Source organism: Sciurus carolinensis, unplaced genomic scaffold, assembly GCF_902686445.1.
Source record: "Sciurus carolinensis unplaced genomic scaffold, mSciCar1.2, whole genome shotgun sequence".
Lineage (NCBI taxonomy): Eukaryota > Metazoa > Chordata > Mammalia > Rodentia > Sciuridae > Sciurus > Sciurus carolinensis.
This window is the reverse complement of record NW_025920372.1, coordinates 31,772-51,452: the sequence shown is the minus strand read 5'-3', so window position 1 is coordinate 51,452 and position 19,681 is coordinate 31,772. Positions and strand designations below refer to the sequence as shown.

At 38.9% G+C, this 19,681-nt stretch overlaps 1 protein-coding gene across 1 annotated transcript; it reads right to left on the bottom strand.

Annotated features, from left to right (window-relative positions):
* Window positions 1-17,260: 17,260 nt before the first annotated feature.
* LOC124975652 (biorientation of chromosomes in cell division protein 1-like) lies at window positions 17,261-19,116 on the bottom strand. Its single transcript, XM_047538252.1, has 2 exons — window positions 19,026-19,116; window positions 17,261-17,901 (listed from the first exon to the last, which is right to left on the bottom strand). The coding sequence occupies exons 1-2, from the start codon at window positions 19,114-19,116 to the stop codon at window positions 17,261-17,263; spliced, it is 732 nt and encodes a 243-aa protein (XP_047394208.1).
* Window positions 19,117-19,681: the final 565 nt, after the last annotated feature.

The following is a 19,681-nucleotide window of genomic DNA, read 5'->3' as shown; positions in this document are numbered from 1 at the left end:
CTTATAATACATGGTTTTCTACTTCTTATTTAGTACAGCACAAAATCAATAATTCAACACAGGACTGTAAACACAAGTTTCTTGATTTATTAACTGAGTGTCTTTAAGATGACCTGCATTTCTATGCCTCTTGCTGTCTTCCAAATGAGACTGCAGTAGTTGCATATCAGAGGGTTCATTTGATGTCCACATGAAATAATTTCATTAGTATCACTATACCTAACATTAGTGAACTCTCAGGATAAGCGGTGACTCATGTATCATATCATTTAGTTGAATATTCACATAATTCATACTTTGCCAATTTCACCACATTGGTTATGAAAAAAATTTTAATCTTTCCATCTAAGAAAATAGTCTGGAAACAAAGTGGTCACTTACATATAGATAACTCACCAGAATTGGGAGAGATTTTACAACTATCAAACATTGAAAATAACTATGCTATTTAAGTTACTCTCATACAAAGAATTACTAATCAAACTAAAGAAATATCTAATGTATATTGTGGTTGGTATTGGATTCTTGGCACATTGAGTTAATAAAAAATAATTAAGAAATATTTCTAATCACCATATTTTATATACCAATATTAAAATAAGATTTTTAATATTGATGAATTTCTTAAAATATTCAATAAAAAAGAAAAAAATTAATCAGCCAATATTATATGTTGTATGAATTTTATTTTTTAATATATAGAGGAGGGAAATGGTGGTCAGACATTATAAACCCATATGGAAGATCAATGGAGTAGAAGAATAATAGGGAGAGGGTTGGAGGGAATAGTGATAAGAAAGGGGAGAAAATACTAAATGGATTTCCCACAATTATGGTATGTGCATGAATAAATATATCAGAGTAAATTTCACTTTTATATATATTTATTAATTTCCAGAAGAAATAAATGAGTTAGAGAAAACTACTAAACTACAAGAAGAGGTATGGGGGAGGGAATGGAGGGGACAGCAGAGACTGAAATGGAATAATTAAAATTCCATATACATATGATTTTATCAAAATTAACACAACTATTAAATATAACTGAAATGAAGGAAAAAAGATAGAGGATTGATTTGTAGATAGATAGACAGATAGATAAATAAAATGAGACCTGGACAACAGTACCTACCTTGGAGTTGTCCTGAGAAGTAACAATATGGTGACTAGAGGAGCACTGGTACAATGCTCTACTTTTTGTCATCATGACTAAAATACCTGACAATAACAATTTAGGTGAGGGAAAGTTTACTTTGACTTGCAATTTCAAAGGTACTTGTCCAAGGTGAGCTTACTCTATTGTTCTGGACCTGAGATGAGGTAGAACACCTTGGTAAAAAGTCATGGCAGAATGGGAAAATGAGGTCTGACACATGTGGCTGTGCTACACATACTGCGCATGCATCTGGGTCTACATCAAAGTCCTTTGTAGACCCCACATAATAACCAGGAGGCATGTTATGGGTGGTAAAGAACTGGGGAATGTGAATGGATGTAACCAGGGCCCAGGTTGGTGGGCCTGGGCAGGGGTCTTTCAAATCCTACTCCAAAAAGGACTCTAGGAAGAAGGATGATTACACATGATTTAGACTGAGTGACATGGATACTCCTGTTGATGTAGCTCTCCATCTTGTGCAAGAACTGGAAATGATGAATTCCCCTAATAAAATTCATGAAAATAAAAATTAAAGATTTACAACACTAACCAGTTATGGTGGTGCATGCCTATATAACCAGTGACTTGAGAGGATGAGGATCTCAAGATTGACATCAGCCTGCACAATTTAATTAGGCCACCTCAAAAAAGAGGGTGCTTAGGGATATAGCTCAGTGGTTATGTGCCCATGGGTGCAATCCCCACTACTGAAAAAAAAAATGGCTAAAAAGATTTTAAAGCATACACACCATAAGTATTTTTATGCAAATTTTCACCCAATATTTCTCTCAACTTACTGGTGGAAGAGGTGGGACAGGGTAGTCCTGACTTAGGTTATCACCATTTCTCTTGATACCATGTAGGACAGGTGGAGAATTTGGACACTGAAAAGTGGAGTTGGGAGCAGGAATAGGTGCCCCCATTGCTGTGCAGCAGTTTCAGCAAATATGACATTTCTATTTAATCCTAATGAGCATGTTTTCCCTGCAGCCTTCCTGAGGTCTGAGGTCTCAGTGACTGGGTGAAAGACTCTTTGAGCTGTGTGTAGAGAGGGGTGGAGGAGGAGGGAGGTACCTGCAGAAGAAATCAAGGTACTGCTGCAGTTTTGACCTAATCAATCCTAAGCAGCTCTTTGCTCAGCTGAGGACAAGAAAAATCACACAGAGAAAAAAGTAAAGTTAAGATTAAGATATAGACAATACTAGAGAAAAGGCTGAAGGACAAATAATGATGAATAGAATGCACTAACTCTTCCTGTCTTTCCTGGGGGTCCTACTCCCACACCTAACAAAGAAGTTTTATGTCATCCTGCCTGCAGACATAACCATCAAACTCCACAGAATATTGATGGGACTGGCAGAGCCTGGAAGCCAAGAGTGGAGGAAAAAATTCAACAAAGAGTGCATACATTTAGTGAGTATGGATTCCAGCACTAGCTGCCAAAGAGCTTTGACAACCAGAGCTGTGACCTGCCCCCCAAGGGTTTAGAAAGTCAGGGATGATTAAGGAATCACAGGGACAGGTGTTAGTTGGAAGGAAAACAAGAAAATACAGAACCACTGCCATCTGCTGGAAAGAAAGAGACACTACGAGGCATGAATGAATACTTGCAAACAAAGAAGTTGGTGCACCTGAGACAGGCAGAGGTAGGGAGAGTTGCACTTGTGTGTATGAAGGTGAACAAAAAAAAAGAAAACTGAGATGAGAACAGATAAATGCCAGAAATTGGGGGAGCTGATATAGTACAGCCCGCTGGTCAGAAGTGCTTTCTACTTAGTTTCCATGGCTTTCTGCTGTTCTGCTCAGTGGTAGTGTTCTCATATCCCTCCCCAGAATGTGCAACACCAGAGGTGAGTCAGAGACACCAGGTCCACGTGATTTCTACCTGTTTCTGATGCAGCTACCACTCTGATGAGCAAGGGCCAGTGTCAAGCCCACTATCTCTGTATGCCAAGTGTGAGGGGTGGAAAACAGGGCTCAGTACAAGAGCTGGCAACAGTGCAATGCCCATTTAGTGAGATTTATGGTAAAACAAAAAAAAAAGTATTTTTAAACCTGTCTAAACTGCATACCTTTTCTCTTACACCTGCAGTCTCTGAAGATAACCATGAATCTGAGGAATGAGCATAAAGTGTCTGTTAGGCCAGATGTTAGGGGCAGTTTTGGTTCGTCGATAACTCCCAGAAAAACGCTCCGCAGACACAGGTCCCACACGAGGAACTTTATTTTATGCGGACAAATTGCGCCCGCTCAGGGAAAAGGGGAAAGGAAAAGAAGAAGATGGCGCAGGGTTTCTCCTCAGTTATCAGAATTTTGTGGGCTGGGAGGAACCAATTGTGGAGGAGAATTATTACAGACTGACTGATGGACCAATGACATATTAGAACGTAATGTGGGAGGCAGGAAGATTATGGCAAAGTAAGCCGGAAATTCCTGTAAAGGGAGAGGCGGGCATAATGCAGATTGACGGGTGGTTGGGAGGCTGGATTCCTTACATTCCCCCATTTCTTTTTTTATAAAAAATAAAAAAATTTGCTCTCCAGTTCTTTTTGAAGGCTTTTCTCTCTTTCCTACCTAGGTTACTGGGGTTGGTTTTGCAGGTGAGATGTAAAAATTTCATTCTACTTCTAGGCTTCCAAAGGCAGATGATTTTCATGGACTTCATTTTCTTGATTTGACTGATCTATTTCTACACTAACTGCCTGTTCCCAATTCTGACTTCATTTACCCCTCTAATACTAGGAACTCCTTCCCTGCTGTAGGGAAAAGGGGTGATGACCAATCTGACTTCTTCGAGCTGGGAGTGGACAGCGTGGGGCAAGCAGTTTGGAGGTTCCTTTTTAGAAATTGGGTCAATTGAGGGGTTCATGGTAGAAGTCTGGTTGTGGGAGAGCAGGCTGTAAAGGCATCTGGGGATGTGTGCCTCTATGAGAGAAGAACAAAAAGACATGAGTACTGAAATGAGATTGACATAATATAAACATTACAGGATCTGGAACATGCTAATGCATATTATAAAGATGACAGAAGTTAATAATTCCTCACCAGGGGGTGGAAGAACTGAGAAGCTGTTCCCATAACAAGGCCTAGCAAAGGCTGGAGAGTACAGGTCGAGCTTTAACATTGTCTAGGTTATCAGGAATGTGAACACAACGTTTAGTAGAGATCTCTATACTTCTCTTACTAGCAAACATAGATTAAGCCTACCTGTGTCTGTAGGCCTTAAACTGACTAAAAACTTCTGACTCTAGCAGTTTCCCTTGATAGTTACTATTATTTTTAAATGCCCAAGAATGGTTATACCTTGGTTTTAACTGATTTGCTAGGTGTTTAACATCAAGCTGGTCAAAGTGACCTGTTCCTGTCTGTTAAAGAGTCAGCTGAGTTTCCACAGGGGTCACTCATAGAGAACTTAAAAGCAACTTCTTAGCTCCATTAGTGCCATTTGGTTAGGCAGGGTCTTCTCAATGATGTGGCTTTCCTTGAAAGCATCAGGGATGTCTCCCTTTTTCCATGACCCTCCTCTGCAGCAGATGCACTGAGTGACATTTTCTCTAGCAGTTTCATCAATCTCCTTTCTCAGGAGGTTGTGTGACCCAGAGTTGCAGAGCTCCTTGGAGAAGTCCTCTTGTTCCCTGGGTTCAGGCTGACTTTGAGGGTAAGACCCAAATATGGAGTTTTCTTGACCTCTGTATTTAATCTGTATCTCTAAGTTTGATCTTAACCATCAAGCAAGTCAGTCTCACCAGTCATAAAGTAAGAGTACTGGGCTTTAGCTTTAATGTCTATGACTTTACAGTTAATTACCCCCTTTTTTCTAATTGGGATATACATTATCTGTTCTATAAGTGATGGCTTCAGGCAACAATTAGAGTTTACAAGGAAAATACAAAATGGAATTACCAACAATAAAACATTTAGTTTGTGCAACAGCTATCTTGAATTTTGGCTGAGTTCCATTTTTGCTACTGCACATTACACTCTTTCTTAAATGTTATTTTACATATACCCTATTGATGACAGGTCCTATAATAGAATATTAAATGATAGGTTTACCATTACAGGCAAGTTTAATTTGGAGAACAGCAGCTTGATAAATTTTCTGCTTTAAAGTCTTGTATACCTGGAAAATATGAACACATTTAATATACAAAGAATAATGTTTTTAAATATGTTACTCCATGGAATAACCTTATAAATTAATCAGATGTCTCTAACAAACACATTTGAGTAATCCCATACATGTTGACTCCAATTCACTCATCTTATTGTAGAAAAACCAAGAAATCAAACAAGTGTACAAACAGTATTTGGTATTAGCTGTCTCTTTCCTGTTGAAGAAATTTTCTAGAAAAATTGATGTTAGACATTTTATATACATTAATATTTTATTTGTTTGACCACTTAAAGACTTTTGAGTTAGTTTTAAGGACATTTTACTTCTATTAGTTTACCCAATTTAAATTGAGCCTCATTAAATCACGTGAATTAAAAATATTTGGATCCATTTTTAAAAATCTAATTTTTATGCATGCTTATATTTAACACAAAACAAAGGTCTTTTAATATTTATCTCCATTGCAATGTAACAGATGTTCAAAAATAACTCTAGAGTTGGATAAAAAGAACTGATCAAAAATCATTAACCTAGGTTTGTAGGAACAAAATTGTGAGCTCAAAAATACAGCATTTAAGAAAAATAAAGTCCTAGAAGAAAAATAATAATGGTTATTAATTAAAGCATGAGAAAATGAGAAGGAGAAAAAAGTTGAAAGGGAGAAAAGTATTCTGAGTTGTAGCCCAGGAGAAATTTAAAATGGACACTTTTTTTTTTCTTGGGTTTGAAACTGGTCTCACATTGAGTCTTTCTTCATTTACATTTCAATGTAACCCTTGACTGAGATCTGAATCTGAAAGGGGCTAATATGTTCTAGCAGAGACTTGATGCTTAGGTCCTTTTAATTTCTTGAGTCTGTACGGGAGAGCTAAGAAAGAAAAGATTTGAAAATAAGGAATCAGCCAAGAGAGTGTGTTCAGGTTTTACTCCCTCCATGTCAGCCACCTCCAGTAAAGGAGCTAGAATGTGTGTATGAGACCGCATGGTCGGGGAACTTGGTGGGCTGAATGGAGGAGCGGAAGGAGAAACAGAATGAGGTGAACTTGGAAAGGAAAGAAGGGTTAAAAGGTAGGGGAGAAGCCAAGAGAGGTTTAGCAAGAAAGAAAGGAAAAACAAGAAGGGGAAAAGTTCCTTTCCATTCACCAGGTTGCCCACATATGTACTTAATTATAACTAGTATAATTAGGCATATAATTTTACCTAGTATAAAGCTAGAATTTAGGGTGTCATAAATAGACCATTCTGACTTTCATTGGTCCATCAGTCAGTCTGTAATAATTCTTCTCCACAATTGGTTCCTCCGAGCCCGCAAAATTCCAATAACTGAGGAGAAACCCTGCGCCATCTTCTTCTTTTCCTTTCCCCTTTTCCCCAAGGGGTCGCAATTTGTCCGCATAAAATAAAGTTTCTCGTGTGGGACCTGTGTCTGCGGAGCATTTTTCTGGGAGTTATCGATGAACCAAAACTGCCCCTAACATCTGGCCTAATATCTGGTGCCCAAAGACCCGGGATGGGTTTTTTCTGCTGACTAAGCAAGTGGAATCCCATCTGATGGCTCCTGCGCCCACAGATTCAGGCTCACCTTCCATTTACCTGGATGCCCAGTTTTCTGCGTACAACACCGGATCCCAAGTGAGTTCCCCTTAGGCAGGCCCCTGACCACTAAAATACATCTCGCCCACCCGCAGCTCCCACTACAGACCCCTCCTTATTTGAGAAGCGGCCATCACCACGGTTCCCTCCGCCAGCTTGCGGCTCTCGCCACTTGGCCCGTGCTTCCCTCTTGTGGCCTTCGCTGCTCGTCTCACAGCTCCCTCTCACCACCCTGTGGCTTCCCCCTCACGGCTCCCATCGCTCAACTCCGAGGTGTGGGGGTACCTCCTTGGCTTCCATACTTGGTCTTAGTTGATGGGTGGATTCCTGAATTTTATGGTGCTGAGATTCTTTCTCAGGGTTTGAAGCTTGCTCTCTTATTTCCCGCTGTGTCTCACTCGAAATCCTGGCCAGGTCTTCAGACTCTCTCTCGGCTGTTTGCCCAGTTAAACATTGGTTTCAGGTGACGACCAAACCTTTTTTCTAACCTCTTGTTGCCTGGCACTGTGTTTCTTGGGACGCCAAATCCACTAGCCAGGTGGGTCTCAGCTTACCATGGGATTCGGGATATCCAGCCAAGCAAACTCGCCCCTGACATGCTTATTAAATCATCTCAAACCCCTTCACCTATTTCCTGAATCAGAGCTAAATTGTCCTTTAGATAGTAAGTCAGAATGGTCTATTTATGACACCCTAAATTTACTGCATAAACAGATTTAAGAACAAATTTACCTGATTATGTCAACAGATACAGAAAAGCCTTTTGATAATATGCAGCACCCATTGGTGTTTAAAAGTCTAGAGGACTGGTGATAGAAAAAATTTTTTTCAGCATTGTAAAAGCTGTGTATGAGAAAGCCAATGCCAACCTCATACTGAATAGAGAAAAAAATAAAGCATTTTCTCTAAAAACAAGAAAATAATGAGGATAAAAACTCTCACAACTCTTATTCAACTTGAAATTCAAGCCAGAGCTATCAGTCAAGAGAAGATATCTATTGGCATGCACATAGGAAAACACATGTCCACTTGTCTGTTTGCTGTTGATGACATACACCTTTATGTGGAAGATTTAAAATGTTGCATTAGGACATTTCTAGCTGATAAACAAATTTACTAAAGGATCCGTATACAAGAACAACATACTTAAATCAATAGCATTCCTATATTGCAAAAATAAATGTACTGCAAAAGAAATTGGGAAAAATATTTCAATCACAATACCCTAAAAAAATACTTAGGAAAAAAAATCTAACCTAGGAGGTGAAAAACATCAACTACAGAACACTCAAGGAAAAAAGTGGAACAAAACCCTAGCAGTTGGAACTTGTTCCTGTGTTCTTGAATAAACAAAATTAATATTATCAAAAATTTTATACTAACCTAGAGCAATACACAGATTTAATACAATCCCAATCAGTGGCATTCTCCACAACACGCTGACAGAAAAGTAGTTCTAAAATTTATTTTGACAAATAAGGGTCATAGAAAAGCCAAAGCAATTCTGAATTTAAGAAAAGTGATGCTGAAAGCATCACAATAACAGATATCCATTTATGTTCTAGAGTTTTATTATAAAAACAGCATTCTATTGCACCAGAACAGACCTTAAGACCAATGGAATATAAAACACAGGAAAATCCACATCAATAGTGACCTGATTCAAAAAGAAAAAAATGAAAATTTTTATCTCACTCCCCTTACACTAGTATTTATCAAAATAATGTGAGAATCCACATATCAGACAGAACATTTGGGGGTAGAATGATAAAATAAAAGAAGATTGGATTAGAGAAAGGAGGATTAAGGGGAAGGAGGTGGATGGGAATAGGACAGACAATAGAATTAAACAAATATTTCTTTCTTATGTTTCTATATGAATACATGACCTATGTAACTCCACATTATGTACAGCACAAGAATTGCAAGTTATATTCCATGTGTTATAATTCCTCAAACACACTCTACTGTCATGTATATCTTTAAAAAAATTTAAAACACAACAAAAAGAATAATATCAGGGAAATGTCCACTTATGCAGTGTTGATTGGACAGCAAATTAGTATAACCATTTTGAAAAACTGCATGACTATCCCTTTCAAAACTTGGAAAGGGAGCAACATCTGACCCAGTTGTCCCACTCTTCAATATATATCCAAGGATCAAAAATCAACCTACTATAGAGACACAGCCATATCAGCATTTATAGCAACATGATTCACAATAACCAAATTACAGAACCAACCCACATGCCCATCAACAGACTAAGTGATAAAGATAATATGGTGTACATACACAATGGAGTTTTACTAAGTCACACAGAAGAATGAAAAAATGGCATTTGGTGAAAAAATGATGAAACTTGAGAACATGATTCTATGTGAAATAAGCCAGACTCAGGAAGCCAAGGGTCAAATATTTCCCCTCATATGTGAATGCTAGATGATATAATGGAGAAAAGGGGAATCCAATGAAAATAGTACAGTCATCTGTGGAGTAGAGGAAGGGGTTATAAGGAAGAAGGAAGGAAAAAAAGTGAAATGAAGAGTAGAATAAAACAAATCAAACTCTCTATGTACAATATGAATAAAGAACAGTGAAGTTGAATTTTATGTATATCTATAATATGCTGATTTGAAAATCTATAAATAAGGTCTTCTTTGGGTAGCAGGAAGCAAGTGCCACAAGGCCCCTGCCACAGATGATCAGGAGGTGTATTATATGGGTGCCTTTGCTGCTCACACCCACATGAACCACCGGAGCGCTTTTACCCAGGTGCTCCTGCTGTAGGCACCACTACCACAGCCCAGAGGTCTTCTCTTGGGGCAGATCTGCCCCTGATGCCACTGCCGCAGGTGCTGTTGCTGCTGTTGTCACTGTCACAGTAACCATCATCTGGAGGTCTGCTGCTCTTGATGCTGCCTGTGATCCCAGATTGCCATGTTCACTACTGACACCACTGCTGCTACCACTGACACCACTGCCATCAAAACCTCTGTAACTCCCTGGAGGTCACCTGAAGGTTTCCACTCTGGGTGCTGTTGCAGTTGCAGCTACAGCCTGCTGCCATCACCACTGACATCTTCAGCTGCTGTTGACGCCCTGCCTGCTGCCACACAATCCTGCTACTATCACTTCCACAACTGCCCAGACATCCACTGCCAGGGAGACACCAAGGTTGTTTGCACATGGCCACAACCATTTTGAGACACTGGCCAGAGTCAGGGGTTTCTTTGGGATACCAGAATGTTTTGCTGCCACAGTCATATTGGATTGCATCTGCCCCTGTCTGGGGACACTGGCTGGGACCTAGAGATTCAATGTCAGTGTGCCTAGAGTTTTGGATGCAACTGGGGTCTTCCTCAAGGAAATGCAGGTTTCTTCCACCTAGTTACTCTCTCGCAGGATTACTCATCCCTGGTAGTCTTTTTCCAAATGCCAGTGGCATTGAGATCTTGGGATTGCAATGTGGTCAAACACAGGACATCTGAGGCCCAGATGGGTGAGATAGTAACAGGGTCAACCAGGACCTCTCTGGGCCAGGGAGTCTTGCTGGAAGTCAGAGAAAGGTCTGAGAAACTTTTGGATACTGGCAGAGACAGTTGCTCAATTTTCCACAGAGATTTATCTTATTTTTTCTTTTTTTCTTCTCTGGCATCTCTTTACACCATATTTGGAGCAAGATTTTTTTTTCATTCATCAGTTAGAAGACAGTGATATATGCATGGTGTTTTGCAATTCTGTTGTATATTCTGTACATTCTTATATTTTTTCTTCTCTTTCTATGAATTCTTCCTCTCACTTGTCTATCTTCCTAATTTCCATTTCTCTCTTTTCTCCACCAAACAACCAGTCTGTTGGATCCTTTTACACTTTTCCTGTTAATTTTTCCTTCTTACATCTTTCTTCCTCATGAACACCATGTCCTGCACTTATTCTTGTTCTTTCTTTATTCATTATTTGAGGTTGAAAATCTGATTGGCAATTGTTATGTTTCTATTGTGGACAATGAACGAACTCATCATTACTGTTTACAGTAAGAAGGCAGTGGAGGACTTGCTGGGAGCTCTTAGATTTGAGGTTGTACATTGTACAGGGTATTGTTGATTTTGTTCTCCATCTTAAAGGCAGGACATTGGAAATCTTCAATGCCAGGGAAGAAGCTATATTACCTCAGAACTATACAACTAGAAGGGAAAGCACACAAGCAAAATGAAGAAACAAGGGAAAAACATGCCACAGGCAAACCGAGATGCCCCGATAAGAGAAATCACTGATGACAGTAGAAGAAAGGTCCAAGGAGTTTAGAATGAACATAGATAACCTGATCTGAACAGTAAAGAATGGTATAAAGAGTAAAATCAAAGAGAAAATAGAGGAAGTAAAAGATAACTACAATAAAGAGTTAGAGATTGTGAAAAAAATAAGCAGAAATCATTTAAATTAAGGAGTCAATAAATCAAATTATAAATTCAATGGAAAGCAGCAACAGTCTAAATCATTTGGAAGGCAGAATCTCAGACAATGAAGACAACATATCTAATATTGAGAAAAAGTAGTCCATGCAGAAAACATGATAAGAATCCATGAAGAAAACTTCCAAGAATAATGGGATAACATGAAAAGACCAAATGTAAGAGTTATCAGGATAAAAGAAGGAGCAGACATAAAACCCAAATGAATGCACACTCTTTTCAATGACATGATATCAGATAATTTTCCAATCCTAAAAAATAAAATGAAAATTAATACAGGTGAATTACAAGAACCCAAATATACAAAACTACAGCAGACCCACACCAAAACACATTATAATGAAAATGACTAAAATACAGAATAAGGATGAAATATTAAAGTCCATGAGAGGAAGAAATCAAATTATACATAAGAGAAACAAATTCAGATCTCAACTGATTTTTCAATCCTGATCCTCAAAACTAGGAGGTCATGGAACTTCATATTCAAGGTTGGAAAGAAAATGGATGCCAACCAAGAATTGTTTTTTTAATTTTTTAAAATGTGTTCTAATTAGTTGTACATGACAGTAGAATACATTTATATATTTGGATAGATCATACATAGAGTGTAATCTCTCATTTTTCTGATTATACATATTGCATCATCATATCTGTCACATAATCATACATTTACTTGAGGTAATAATGTCTGTTTCACTCTATCATTCTTTCTCCTCCTCCTTCACTCCCCTCTGCCTAAAATAAAGTAACTATTTTCCCAATCCCCCCTTTATTGTGAATTAGCTTCCATATATCAGAGAAAACATTCATCCTTTGGTTTTTTGGGGTTTGACTTATTTTACTTAGTATGATATTCTCTAACTCCATCCATTTACCAGAAAATGCCGGAATTTTATTCTTCTTTAAAGTTCTATAATGTTTCATTGTGTATGTACAGATATGTGTGTATATATCATATTTTGTTTTCCATTCATCAGTTGAAGGACATCTAAGTTGGTTTCACAGTTTTTCTATTGTGAATTGAGCTGCTATAAACATTGATACAGCTGCCTCCCTGTAGTATGTTGATTTTAAGTCCTTTGGGTATAAACCAAGGAGTGAGATAAGTAGGCCAAATTGTGGTTCCATTCCAAGTGTTCTAAAGAATCTCCACACTGCTTTCCATAATTGTTGCATGATTTTGCAATCCCACAAGCAATGTATATGTGTATCTTTTCCCCCACATCCATACCAACAATTAGTGCTGTTTGCACTCTTGATAATTGTCATTTGCTTTACAGTTAACCAGTCTTGGAATCATTGGACATAGAGACCCAAAGTAACTTCTTACTTGCAGACATATCTGTCCATCCCTATGGGTGCAGGGAAAGTTCTCACTTTCTTTGGTCTTCAGATGTTTGATATGCTAACACAGACAGATTTAAACTTATTTTTAGACAGTAGCCCGCATCTGACCCTCAGCAGTATCCTGAAACACTTCAGTTTTTCCATGAATACTGATGCATCAGACATGGAGACACAAACTCAGGTTATCTCCTCTGCTAAAATCCAATCTGCTCTGGAGAGCAAAGTTAAGTTGAACAGTGTAAAAACACAGACCATGAGTTCATGTTTTGAAACTTTGGGGAGTTTCTTCTTCAACAGCAATAAAATTCAGACAGCAATGGATGACATTCTTTGGGCCACTTTGGCATGAAACACAAATGGAGTCTCAGTTCAGCTCTGTAGAAATTTGGACTTGTGCTGGATTGCATGCAGTCACCAAATTCTAAAAGTGAAGTCCAGGTTGGACAACATTTATTATTATTTTTTTCATATGTAGAAAATGGGGAGCAGGGATGACAAACAGCATTACCTCTGTTTTATGTAGCTGATGAAGCAGTTGCTTATAAAATAAAACTTTGGTATAAATGTGAGTGTATTAAGAAAAGTAAGATGTTCATATAAAAAAGGGAGAAACTAAATGAAATTAAAAGCCAGAAATAAACCAACATGAGTGGGAAAACAAGTCAAATTTCAGTAATAACCTTGAGTATTAATGAGCTAAACTCATAAGTCAATGGATGTAGATTTGAAAGTTATAAAACAAGACCCAACAATATGCTGTTTACAAAAGACTCAACACATAGGCAAAAACATCCACAGACTGAAAGTGAAAGAACAGGGGGAAAAATATCACTCTCACGGATTACATAAACAACCAGAGGTTTCCATCTTCATATCAGAAAAAGTGTACCTTAAACCAAAGTTAATCAGAAGGGACAAAGAAGGTTATTTCATTCTACTGAAGGTAATTACACAGCAGCAAGACACAATGATTGTAAATATTTATGATCCAAACAATGGCACATCTATGTACATTGAAAAATACTTTTTAATTTCATAAATCAACTAGACCAAAATTCAATTATACTGGGTGACTTTAACATAATTCTTTCACTACTGGACAGATGTTCTAAACAAAAACTAAAGAAACTATAGAATTAAATAATAGAATCAATAATTTAGACAAAACCTACATACATAGATTATGTCATCCATCAACCAGTGAATACACTTTTTTCTTGGAAGCACATCAATTCTTCACTAAAATAGATCATACCTTACACCACAAAGCAATTCTTAGTAAATACAAAAAAAAAAATGGAGATAATACCTTGCATTCTACGAGATCATAATGGACTCAAATTGGTAATCAAAGATAAAAAATGGAAGCTACTCTAACCAATGGATATTAAAAAAAATACACTGTTGAATGATGAATGGATAGTAGAGGAAATCAAGAATGAAATTCAAAGATACTGAAAGTTAAATGAGAATACTGATACATCATACCAAAATGTCTGGGACACTATGAAGGCAAAGAAAAGTTTATTGCATTCAGCTCATTTAATAAAAAAAAGTCAACAAATAAATGACCTAACACAGTTGCTTTACTTTGAGAAAAAGAAAACTGAATACAAAAAATTTTGACACCCTTTGCCATTTGGTCTTGACCTTGGTCATTTGGTGTGCACAGCAAGACCCTTGATTCCATACACCTAATTCTTCTTTGTGGGAACATCTGATTGCTTCTTCTTAGGACATCTGTGACTCCAATTGTGTGGGAGTCTTGATTCAGTGAGACTTAAAATCTAGAGATAAGTACTCCTTTCTTATCCCTTCTAGGTTCTCATCTGCTTGTTGGCCTTGATCATTGGAATTCCTTCTGGTTTTCTGTTTATTTATATATACAAATGCCCCTTTTGAGATATGACTTGTACTTCACTAGTTTTATGGTTAGTCTCTTGGGAAATATCTTGCCTGATCAATTTAAAGGTTTCCATCTGTTGGCCATGGTTTTGGGGTTCCTCTCTGGTTATTTCTCTCTGTTTCTGTTTTGTACAAGATTGCAGTTGGAATTGGTCTGTGAAGGTAAAGTGAGTTGAAAATAGGGCCACCTTTAAGTCTATAACAAAGTTTTTACTGTAATAATCTGATTTTTAAATTGCTTCCTAGATTATTGTACAATCTTTCATTTGGAGTTGATATGTACAAGTTATAGTAAAAGAAAAAAAAGTGTTCATGCAAGTTTGTTTAAATGGTTCCCATATGTTAGCCCTAGTTTTGGTGATCCTCTCTTTTCTGTACATACAGGTACAAGCGTGTCAAGAGAATGATAGTTTAGTCTAACAAAATCTGGAATTTGATTCCATAGGGATAAACCTGTCTAAGAGAGAGGGTTTACTGTTAAACAATCTTGACTTTTAATGGCTTTTCTGGATTATTATACAATCTTGACATTAAGTTGGTCTGCCAGGGTTAAAGTATATGAAAGAGATTCTTTATGTACAGATATTTGTGCAGATGCAAAAAAGGGGTCTGAAGCATCAAGAACTAAGTTGAAGATGCTAAATCTCAGTTTGACCCCAGGAAGTTGCAGATCATCTCATTGAAGTCAAGCACACTACACCTAAACTGAGTGGGATCCCAGAAAGTCTGCCTAGCCTGTAAAAATTTGTCAAAGAGAACCTGGCCTCTGCCCTGCCTTCCAATGCCATTTTCCATGGAGGGTGGAGGTTGCTGTCCACAAAGGATGTGGCAGTACATTTCAGAGCTCTCAGTTTCTGAATTGGGGACAGAAATATTCTCCCTTTTTAAGATCTAACAGGGGACCCCATTTTGCCAGGGAATATTCATTACTGGGGTAAAGCAATTCTTGCTATAACAGTTTCTCATAAAACTAAATGTCTGAGATAGTTGCAGAATCTATAAATGGTTAAACAAAGAACTGTTACTTAGTTTATAACAATATAGTACACACCCTAAATTTATGTGACATGGTATATATATATATGCATCTGAGAACTCCATGGCTCTAAGCCTTGTCTAAGTTTTCTGTAAAAATTTATAAAATGAAAGTTTATATAAGCTTATTGGCAAGATACCAGTAAGTTCTCTCTTTGTACATTGTATCTGACATAGAAAGGTCACACTGTCATTTGAAGAACTGTCTTCTATCTGCTTGCTTTGACTAAGTCAATTTATGATCATTAACATTGTTTTCTAAATGTGTAAGAGATTTAAGGCTATCTTTTGATTTTTTTAATTCATGTTGAACTGTGATTATTGTCACCATGCACTCTGTATTGTAAATTCTACCTTAACAGTTAAACTTAATCAAATGTAAAAAGTCTTCAAAGATCACTTTGCCATGTTGGTGTTCTCCAAAGTACAGTTAGGTGTAGTAAAAGCCTTGCATTTGTATGGAAATAATAAATTTGATTGGTATTTACTCATGCATTTGATGTTTTATAGCTAAAGTAACCTGTTTTCAATAAGTTATATGTCCAATTTTGTGTCACTCTTCACATTGTAATTGGAATTTAAATGTATTTTTGGAAGATATTAAAGAAAGCCTTATCTGTTTAAAGGTGATATTGTAAAACATGGAAGGATTCTGCCACTTTTTATGCAAAAATAAAGGTAAAAGCTGTCTCAGTCTGTTTTTTATTTATGTTTTCAAATATAATGTTGTACTGTGTTAGTTGTGAAGAGCCCCACCTTACCAGAGATACAACTCTATCTCCCACTTACTCCATGTTAGAATGTCTCCAAAATAGTATAGATATCAGCTTATTTAAAGTTGTGTTCAAAAGATTGATTTTTTTTTTGCAGAGTATCAAATAATTTTATTACAAAACTTAACGCCATTTACTGATAATTCACTTTTCTAAAAAACACAAACACGAGAAAAGAACAAACATATCCAAGGCTCACTAGCCCTTGGAAGACAGAAAGTAGCTGGACAGGGAACCTGCAGATGTCTCTCCTTGTGCCTGATGTCTCAGTATCCTCAATCACTCAGGCCTCCGCCTTTCGTCACCTCTGACCAGGGGAGGAACCCGACTACAAGAGTCATGGACAAGACCGTCACAACCGACTTTAAGGCTACTGATGCTAAGGGCTGTACATTCTAGTCTAACTCTGAGGAAGACACCGATGAGCACTGTCCACCACCTACTCCCCACTAAGCTCTGCTGTCCTTAGTCTCTGAGTCACCTTCGGGACTGGTTATGTTCTTTCACTGTAGCTTGTTTATCCCAGAGCACAAACCCTCAAATCCATGTGCAGTCTCCACGTTCAAGTATAAAGTTGTCTGAGAGCCACTCCAATGGCTGTAGTGGGCATACTCTGTAGTGTGTACCGGATGTCGTGCTACCGAACAAGCAGGTGCAGTGGCAGCCCAAAGCAGGGGCACATGCAGCGTTCCCACCACCAAACTTGTTCCTGCTTTATCTGGACACTGCCCCACAGTCAAAATGGAAATCTTGAGTTCAGTGGCCCTCGGCCGGATGAAGTCATGCTTGCACGGAACAGGGATCCATTTCTTCACCATTAATTAAATTGAGTATTCAAAAGGTGCCAGGAATATTCTTAGGAAGTGTCCTGGGATGGCACTGGTGGGTCCTGGCTCTCTGGCTCGAGAGGGGGCACCAGCACAGCTTCTTTCTTCTGGGCCGCCAAGAACTCATGAATCGCTCCTTCCATCTGTGGCCTGAAGATGTGGTTGAGTTTTGGATCCACCACCTGAGAAATAATCCTGTCTCCTCCTGCTTCCAGCATCCCCGACTGAACCACGCTCTGCCTCAGCCCCTTCGGTAACTGGTTCTTGTTCATGGTAGGATTCCATTTCTGCTTGTCTAGATGTGTTGACACAAAATTATCCACTTTTTGCCTCAGGTTTTGGTAGGCTGGCTTGGTGTCCATGTCCGCCAGGCAGTCCCGGTGGAAGCTGTCAAACAGGCCGTGGCTCTTGAGCTGCTCCAGGATGAGCGCGATGAGCTGAGGGTCGCCGGGCGGAAGCGAGGCGGGGTTGCTGGGGCCGCCACTCACGCCCGTGCCCGCTGCCCCCGCCGCCCCTGCCAAGGTCCGGCCCGCCCTCCGCCATTCCTGTGATCCGCGCCAGGGTGCAGCTCCTGCTCTGGGACGGGGACCTGCGTTGTGCACGGGAGGCGGAAAGCCCCACGGAGGCAGCGGCGGTGGCGAGGTCGGCGGTGGTGGAGGCGGTGGCAGTTCTCAAAAGATTGATATTTTGTAAAGATTATTTTTATCTCAGATAGGGAATATAATATATACCTAAAGGTTCGAGAACATAAAAGTCATTTTTCTTGGTTCATAGCCATAACAAAAACTGAAAATTTTTTTGCACTGTTAATTTTATTATGTATTTCCATGTAATCTCGAAAGTCTAAAATGCTTACTTCCAGTACTAATACTAAGCCAAATCAAATTAAAGGGGTATCTGTACAATTGTATATACTGAAGTTAAAACCTTTTATTCTTTCTTTAAACAGGTGAAACTGTCTTGCCTGGTGTTTAAACTCAAAAACATGGTGAACAATGCAAACAAGTGAAAGGCCCACGGAAAAAGCAGCCAGTATTTTAGCTTTTCAATCTAAACTCATCCATGATTCAAAGAATTACAGGACCCCTCTCTGGGCCCTACACCTCTAATGAGTCACCTGATCTGCTGATAAGGGAAATTGAGAGAACCCTAGAGAACAGGAAGCTAGCCAGTGCACATTCTACTAAGAGATGGGTCAATGACAATGGAAATAAGCCTGAATGCATCCAAGAGGAGCCACATATGATCAGTCAGACCTGGACCCATCCTGACAGTTGGCACATCTTATAGAGGAAAACTAAAGAAGCCAGGATGCTTGGCACCTTGTCTCCAAGAGTGATCTCTGAGAAATCTCAGCTGACATTTAAGAGTATATAGGACAAATGTCAGTTTTAACCAACTTCTTCTCAAACACCTGAGAGGAGAGTAAAGCCTGTGCAGAGTCTCACATAGACATTTAAAAGGAAAACCAATGGTTTTTAATATAACTTAAGAGGTACGAGGACCAAGATGGTGGAATATCTTGGACCTAGAGGGTGACTGCATCTCATGTTGCTCCAGAACTCAGCATTCAAGAAGAGGAGGTATTGAAAGACTTGGGACTAACTCACTGCCGCTGGGTGAGTCTCTCCCGCTGGGTGAAGCCGGACCCTAGACAGATTCTTGGAGCAGGACTTGGCAGCAAGGGGCTTCTACAAACAGCCAGGTTCCCTCCAGCAGCAGGCCTGTTCCACAGGCAGCTTCTTGGACCAGGACAGCCCAGTGAGAGGCTTTCCTCACACAGCTAGCCCGCACCCCAGGAACCAGCTGCAGGTCCGCACTGGAAACAGCTTCTTGGAGCAGGGTCAGGCAGCGAGAGTTTTCCAAGAACAACCAGGCTCCCCATTCCGTGCACAGCCAGACTCCCTCCGGAGGAAGGCCTGGTCTGCAGGCAGCTTCACGAAGCAGGGTCGGCTATAAGATAATAGAGGAAATCTTCAATATCTTAGTCCCACTGATGCCTGACCGATATGTGTAAACAAGGGAAGAAAATATACCAAACAAACCTAGATGCTTTACCAATAAAATCCAATGACGGCATGGCAGAAGAAATGTCAGAAAGGGAGTTCAGAATATACAAAATTACAACCATCATGGAAGCACACGAGGAGATGAAAGAGCAAATGCAGGATTTGAATGATGAGATGAAAGAACAAATGCAGGCATTGAATGATCACAACAATCAACAGTTAAAAAATCAAATGCAGTAAGCAAAAAATCATTTCAAGAAAGAGTTAGAGATACTGAAAAAAAAAAAACCAAACAGAATTCCTTGAAATAAAGGAAACAATAAACCAACTTTAAAACTCCATAGAAAGCATAATCAATAGGATAGAACACCTGGAAGACAGAACCTCAGATATTGAACACAAAATATTTAATCTTGAAAACAAAGTAGATCAAACAGAGAA